This window comes from Atta cephalotes, assembly GCF_000143395.1.
Source record: "Atta cephalotes unplaced genomic scaffold scaffold00033, whole genome shotgun sequence".
NCBI classification, from domain to species: domain Eukaryota; kingdom Metazoa; phylum Arthropoda; class Insecta; order Hymenoptera; family Formicidae; genus Atta; species Atta cephalotes.
This window is the reverse complement of record NW_012130097.1, coordinates 1,325,052-1,333,488: the sequence shown is the minus strand read 5'-3', so window position 1 is coordinate 1,333,488 and position 8,437 is coordinate 1,325,052. Positions and strand designations below refer to the sequence as shown.

General features: G+C 38.1%; 1 protein-coding gene across 1 annotated transcript in view; it reads left to right on the top strand.

Annotated features, from left to right (window-relative positions):
- LOC105621356 overlaps positions 1-7,118 on the top strand; it is a 10,408-nt gene extending 3,290 nt beyond the window's left edge. Inside the window, exons 2-6 of the mRNA XM_012202821.1 lie at positions 482-871; positions 1,449-1,753; positions 2,045-2,441; positions 4,142-4,257; positions 4,506-7,118. Of these exons, the coding sequence (XP_012058211.1) occupies positions 482-871; positions 1,449-1,753; positions 2,045-2,441; positions 4,142-4,257; positions 4,506-7,118 (3,821 nt within the window). The remainder of the gene's footprint in view (positions 1-481; positions 872-1,448; positions 1,754-2,044; positions 2,442-4,141; positions 4,258-4,505) is intronic.
- The last annotated feature ends 1,319 nt before the right edge of the window (positions 7,119-8,437 follow it).

Sequence of the window (8,437 nt, the reverse complement as noted above, 5' to 3'; positions counted from 1 at the left end):
ATATATAGTGCGTGTGTGTGCGTGTGCGTGTGTGTGTGTGTGTGCGTGCGCGTGTGTGTGTGTGTGTGTGTGTGTATAATAATTGTGAACTGCTTGCAACGGTAATTTCTATTAGTCCTTTTCATTTCATTGAGAAACTTATTTCAGAAATTTTGTTTATCATGGTTAACTTTTTTAAATACTTTAACAAATTTATTCTTTACGAGTACCTATACGTATAATTAGACGCAATACTATAATTGTAAAAAATGTTTGCAGAAAAATATTTACAAAATCGATTTGTTTTATTTAGATATCTTTAAAATATCTTCTGATATTTTAAGATTTGAATCATTAAAAATATTGCGAATGTTCTTCTCTTTTTGCAGAAGTATATATTTATTTATTATTTACCATAAAATTTTTATTTCATTAATTTGATACTAATTGAAGAGAATAGCATGCACTTTCTGAGTGTTAATCATCGCTCTCGGTTCAACAGCTCCACCCGGTGAAGAGGATGAGGAGGAAGGTTTGCGAAAAGACTACGTGAAGAGTCAGGAGAAGGAAACGAATACGCACACACATTTCGATCGGAATGGACAGCAAGGTGGCTACAAGCCGCGTCGAGCTGGTACCAGCATCAGCGGCGGAAGTACGAGCGGCTACGCCAGCAGCGGCTCGAGATCGCACAGAGACGAGAGCGCGGGTTCACCGTCGCAGCCTAAGATCATCTTCAACGAGGAGGAGTACACGAGAATTACGACACCGCGACAAGATGTTCTCTTCAAAAAGGGTTACCTGTCGCGCAAGAAACCTTGGACTGGAAATACAAGCACCAGCGCTACGCCGTCGACTACGGAGAGTCAATCGGCATCACATTCCACCGCAGGTGGTTATAGTATAGAATAAACGTATTACTGAATGCTAAATGCCATTGGCGAGTAGTGCTAAAATGCCAGCAAATTACAGCCTTGGTCATAAATATATAGCAGTCCCAATTAATGTAAACGTTCTATGTGTTTAACAAAAAATAAATTAAAACCAGTTTTGTTAAAAAATTATATTTATTTTTATAATAATTTTAATATTTTTTTTATTAATCTTCTTTTTCCTTTTATTATCTCTTTTCCAAGAAAATGCAGTAAATTGAGAGTGCTTAATACTTATGGTCAAGATAACTTATTTTTTTTGTCATTACTGAGTTAACAAGTTAAAATATTCTAATTTTATAAATCGTCAATATAGAAAATAAATTGTTGAAAATAAATTATTGAAACGTGAATTCCAACATTCTAATAATAAGCGTCTATTCATATATATTTGCATGTATTTATTCAAGACAAGCTTTTCGTCTTTTCTATAGCGACAAAGACACAAGGGGTGGAGAAAGTTTTTATTATCTTGTTACTAATATATTTAATCTGCTTAGATAAAGAGAACATGTTTAAAGAACAACGCCTTTGTAGACGGCAGCGAAACTACAGAGGACCAGCAACTATTGGATAGGGATAGTGGAATGGGAGAATATCCGCCAATGAGTGCAGAACCAGGAGCGCAATTAGGATACGGAACATTTTACGATCATGCGAGCGGCTACTATTACGAATATCCTGTAATGTTGGTCGGACCTGCGCCAGTACCTACTCAAGTTGGACCAAACGTTTTAGCGACTGTACCTTGTGGCCCGGTTCCTCTAAGACCGATTGAGTGGATTAATCCTGCATTCGTGCCTAAACTTGCCAATCAGCCATATTGTTTAATGGATTATCAGGTAGTTCGAAAATCCTATTTGTCGTATATTTCCATTAAATGCTCGATTGAAATACTGAGAGATAAATCCAGAAATTTTTTTTAGAATACAAATATTATAATTGGATAATAAATAGAATCTATTTTGAAGTCAATTTAAACTATATTTTGAATTGTCTATTGTTATTATAATATTGAGATTTTATAGTAGGAAAAATTTATTTTATATTAATTCCAATCAATTATAACAATTACAATAATTATATATTGATTCATTAATTATTATTTGATTATTATTATGATTTATTTGTAGACTAATCAAAGTACAGAACCGATCGGAATAGTGGAGGAGCAGAACGGCACGATAATGGCAGCGGAAGCTTGCAACAGTATGTGGAATGAGAGCGGTACTGGTAGCGCTAGCTGCAGTGGCAGCGTAGCCGAAGAGATCGAGGAACAAGTCGAAGAGGCGGAAAATGCGACTATGGAGCAGCATACCGTAAAAGAGCAGCTTATAGAAGAACAATCACAGGAGCAATTACATCTCGAGGAACAACATTTAGAAAACGGCATGACGACAGTTGATCCTTATCTAGATCCATTAATGATGCAAGAGCCAATGCATATGTCGCATATGGTGCCAGCCGTGCCGCAGCCATACATATATCCTGGTCATTACATGTTTGGACCTCCTTTGGTCAACGTTAATGGTTAGTTACAAGATAGATAGATTTAGGATTCGGAATCGTCCCCCAATAATGTACGCGTGCTATATAATATACGGATTGGCAAAATCTGTACTTGCTCTCTGCTACTTGCATGAGCAGATCTATATTCGCGCTCGTAGCCTTCGTTCTGTTCACAGTCGGATGGACGGAACAACGGACAAGTGTGTTGATTGCCCACGTTTGCGTTTAAGAAAAAAAGGCGCATTTCGGGGAGGGAGTACTAGCGCGATCGATTTGTATAATTTACTGTTACAATTTATTATTACAATTTATTATGTAGCAATCGTATCAGAAACAATATACAAAAAAATATATTTTTTACTCTTTAAAATCTATAATGTTTGTTAATTATTAGAATTATTATTTGAGTCGAATTATATTGTAGATTTATAAATAAATAATAGAAACAAGAATTATTGTATGAATCAAGGTAAAATTGATATTTGTTTATTCAAAATTGTCCAAAATGTTTGTTATTTATTAATAACTTTAAAATATAGTTTTTAAATAATTTTTAATTTTTTTACTAGTTATATTAATTAAAAAACTCTGTTGATGTCTGGATAATTTTTTAAAAGAAAAGTCAATTCGATTAAAAATTTGATTTGAGGGAGAAATGATAATGTGAGACACGTTGTATGCAATCAAATCACTGCATAAACTAACAATAACGTAAAAACTAACAGTATGAAATGAAAAAAATTGAAGAAAAATAACGATATGCAATTATTGAGTTATTTATATTTGTGTTAAAAAACGCTCCTTCCTCGTACTGCGCTACACTGGCCGTAGTACGCTTGATTGTACCTATTTCTAATGTTAAACGAGAACAGTGTCGATCGGAAGCGCGGCCAAGGAAAAGGGATATGCCCCGATTCATGACTTCTGTCCCGTCCATCGGCATCATTGCTGTTATATTACTGCCGTGCCTCTACCACATTCAAGGTAAAAGGTAATAATTCGCAAAAAAGGTATCAGGCTTTAGACACGATCGTGGAAGTGGGAGCCTTGAGCCCCTGCAGGTTCGCAAAATAGTATCGAGAAACAGTTCAGCATTTTTTTCATGTCGAGAGTATCCGACGATTAGTTCAGTACATGTAGTTCATTCTTCACGATCGTTCCTAAAGTTCCAACTCTGTACACGCTCGATTTGTCTGTTTGTCGCTCGCGATTAACGACATATGTCACTCGCATAAACATCAATCGATATACTTTTCACAGCTGCTACACGCCGTATTGTCTCATTGTTTTCACATTGCACCAATAATAAAGCATCTCTCATGCGAGAGTCCATTGACTCGTGACTACTGCACAAGAAAATACGTCCCATGGTAGCACCGGCACAATTTAATGTCGGAAATATGTTTTAGCTACGCGAAAGACATGAGGTGATAGTTTGGCAACGACAGCATGTTGCTACATCTCAAATAGAACTTGTTAAAAATAACATTTACATGTTGTTTCACTTCGATGTATGAGAAGTCAGCAGGCACAGACAAACAGTGAAAAGCTAGGTTCACTTTTCGTGACAACTTCGGCACGTTCTAGTCGTTCTTCTAATATTCATATAATTGAGAGAATCGCTCATCGGATCGCCAAATGACGCACTAAAGTATTATTCATTGACTGGTCTTCGTATCTCTCGACAGATCGATAACGCGCGACGATTTCTTTTGTCCAAGGTGTTACCATTCAGGGCGGACCTTTGGTGAGAACCATGGACGTAACAGCTATGACAATGGCGTGCGCCAAACGAAGAAAGAAGAGAAAGAAAAGAAAACAGAGAAGACCTACTTTGGTATGTCGATAAAACTCATATAATGTAAGATGAATGCTAAAACGTTCTAAAACTTTTTGGAAGAAATAATTAACATAAATATGAAACAATGTAATAACAGTATATATGTTATTAGCATGAAACATATATCGAAAATATTATGAATACTAATACTAAAATTATCGTAATTATTTTTGTTGCCAAAAAAACATTTTTGATATAAATGCTTGATTAATTTCTAATCATTTTTTTCGATTATATAAATTCAGGGTAACACTGAAGACGAAGAAGAAGGAGAATACAGTTCCGAATGTGATAATGATGTATCGTCTTCCCGACTACCTTGGTCAGAATGTCCAACTTCAACCGCGATTACAATGACGTCGGCCGCGAATCGACCGCTTAATCCTGAGTGCCAGGAATTTCAATTGCGGCCAGCCCTGCAATCGCGAATCCTCTCTGCTCCTGTTTTGACATCCACCGTCACCACAGTGGCCGAAGAAGTCACGTCGTCTGTCAATGACGCACCAGATATGTCATCTTACATCGAGACGGAATCCGCCAGTCGTGAGATCGAAACCACATGCGATTCGTCAATCGCTCAAAGTCTAACGAACCAGGAAGAGACGACAATCCATAATTCAGAGCAAATAGTTAGAGAAACATCTTTAGATAATATTCAGTCGCCGACAGTTGGACACATGCCCAGAGACAGGAACGCAGAAATTAACAGTCAAGCGAATTGTCTAGTTGCGAATGTGGAAACGATAATAATGAATAAGACTACTGAGATAAGGAGCAATGCTCCGACTGATTACGAAACGCCCTCCAGGACTGATACTTCTTTGGAGAACGATGGCGATTCGACCAGTGCCAATGCGAAGCATGAGTCATTCGAAAATAATAGTAACGACATTAATACGAATACATTGAATAATCGCGTCAGATGCCCTGAAGAAAATTTAGCTAATGGCGGTACTAATCACGAACATTTTGCTGACTTGGAAAAGGCATCAAAATCAAGATCGGTGAGTTCTCAAGAGAATGATTCCAATTTAACAACGATAAACGTCAACGAAAAAGAGGAAGTTCAACGATTACGATATTGCAACAATTCATCCATTACGCGAGCAACGTCATTTGGATTGCCAAGAAAATACAACAAAAAGGGTCTGAAATTCGTGAGGGAGTCTACGCCTGGGCCGGACTTGGATGAGCATCTGGATATGGAGAGCAAGATACTCGTACAACAATTCGAAGCTGTCGAACTGTCGGACGCAGATTGCAAATGCAATATTGTGAACAATAAGCTGGACGAGACAGAGCGAAAGATGGCAAACGAGGAAGACACACTAGAGGTACATAACGAGAGCATGATCAAAACGACAAATCGAGATATAATCGAAGGCTCGAATGAAGATTCCGGATTTGAGAGCCAAACTCGGTTATCAAAAAAATATCCAATTACAGCTGCGGTGAAGGAGTGGCTGCGTCGAGCGAACTCGCCTGATCTTTTCATAACGTCGGCGTCGACGTCGGAGAGCGAGACAGATGAAGATGATGAAGAAATGGTTGCAAAGCCGCCAAAAAACTTGCAAGGCAACCCCATGTCTGCACTATCTGCTAATAGCGGTGTTGACAACGTCACGTTGTTGTCGCGCACGGCTAGCTGCGGTGAATTCGCAAAGACCAACAATAATAACATCAACAATAACAACGCCAAGAATGATCAGATGGAAGCTGATTCAACGTCGATCGGCAGAAGAAAAAGGGACGCGAAAGTTATAAAAAGAAAAACAATGGCAAAGAAAAACGACAAACGAAACAAGAATGTTGATGAGAAAACGCAGAGCCAGTTAGTTTCCTCGTTGATTTCGTTGAACTTTGTCACTGCCGTGAGATCGAAAGACAAGCCGAAGAATAATGTTGGTGACATTTGCGAATTTACTCAGGAGGATAGCATTGCGGGTATGAGGGTTGCTTTAAGTTCTCGGATAAACTCGAAGAGAGTTAACGGAAGACGAATGAAGACATTAAGAAAAATCAATAAAAATCCTGTTGAGAATATTGATATCAAAATGCGACGTATAGATAATTTAAATGACGGGAATGATGGGAAGGATAAAGAAACGATCGAGGACAGTATGGTGAGCGTGCGGACATTCGAGAAGGGGGAAATTATCGTTTCGCAAGACGGCAGATTATTACCGACGTCCTCGTACGAACCTGTGCCATTTAATTTTCATGGTAATCCCGTTGCGAAGACCGCTGCTTACGTCGACATGATTAATAAAAACGTGGAGATATGCGAGAAGATCAGCAAGAACAGTAGCGAGAACGACGAAAACGATAGCATAATGATAGGATCCTCGGTCAGCATAGAGGAGCCCGACGTGTTGGAGTGCTGGGAAGTAGAAACTGTGGAACCTGTGATAACCCCAAAAAGGATGCTGCAAAGTCCGGGAGTTCTGTGCGAAGGCGAGGCGGCGGAGGACGATAACATCGAGATCGAAAAAACCATCGTGGAACATGTGCAGAGATATTACAGACTCGCACGGGATTCTGTTAACACGGAGGAAGAGTCAAGCGAATTTAGCGCGTCGGTAATTTCGTCGAGAACAGTGCCAAATGATTCGGAGGACAAAACAATTGGGTATTTCCGTGACGAGGAAATCCCAATCTATATACCGGACAAAAATCAGGACGTCATAGCGGATGAGAAGATACCCATCGATGAAGCGTTCGAGGTATACGAAAGCTATTACAACAGAAAATCACCGTTCTTATCGTTCGATTCGAAGATGTTCAGGCAAAGATCGTTGTATGGCCAGAACGGCGATGGTCCGATACCGTGCAGAGCGGTGTGCTGCAACATACAATAATATCAAGAAGATATACCCCATTGCGCAAACTCTTTTTCAAACAAAAAAATATATTATTATAACATACCTTATATTATAATAATATATAATTATATAACCGCGTCAAGGCCATTCTTTTTAAAATAGGTCAGAGCATAGTGCTTTCTCCGGGTATATCACGTATATGTATGTGTAATATGCACTCCTCTCACAATACAAAAGTAAATGTCTTATCTCCATTGGACGGAGATTTAATGAATCGATATTCTTTTGAAAGTTCAGTGACACGCTCAAAAAAAACTAAATGTTATTTGAAAAGCATCGCGAATCGCGATCCATTTTTGTAAATAGTTTTAAGAGTTCGTTTGTGATGTATAACTTTCTGTGGGAAAACTTTCAAAATTTTATGTGTGGGAGCATGCATTGTAGGAGTCACTCTACGATAGCATTTTACCATTATTATCATTATAAGCATTGCCGTATATCATATTCGTATATTATTCGTAATCAAAGAGATTCGTAACGTTTCAGCGTTCAGCTTTTATTTAGATCGAGCTTATATTATTAAGAGGTAATATGTTGTTTTTTTCCGGGTTATCATAGGAAAAAGCGCGAATTTTATTTTGGATGAAATAAATAAAGAAGGGAGAAAGGAGAAGGAAGAAGTATATGGAGAAGTGTAGAAGGCATAGGAGATGCCAGACTGTTGTTTTTATTCTCGCTACGATGTCTCGTAATACCACTCAGTCGAAATGACAAGAGCGTTATTTTTAGAATCTATATAAAAGACACGAATGTTAAAAGACTAGGAGTTATTGTTGCACGTAATCACGTTGGATGGCCTTTGCTTAGGAAAGTTCTGACTGCTCGCAATTTTTAACTCGGCATTATCGGAATATCCCGCATGTTCAACTATGAGTCTCCTTTTTCTTTCTCTTAAAGAAAGGGGAAAACTTACCGAGGAGGGTTGACAGAGCAAATCGTTCAATAATACATGCTTTTAAATAGCGTTACGTAATATAATCGCGTAGATATAATATCGCATTCTCATAGAAGGTACTAGCTGAAAAAAAAGGACAGCGATAAAACAGTGAGCCATAGCTTTAGTCTATTGTTGAGAAGTAAAATGAGATCTATATAGAAGAATCTTACGACGGTTACATAACGATCTGCATGTAACGATTGCAGTTCAACGAACGTTTAGAGCAAGCATTACTAAATCTATTTCTCCCGCTTGACACTTTGTTAATTCGCGTATCGCAGAATTTGAATCTGTAAAAAGATATTGTCTCTCATGTCCAGCTTCGAGATCGCTGTAATTTAAGAAACACTATTAAAGC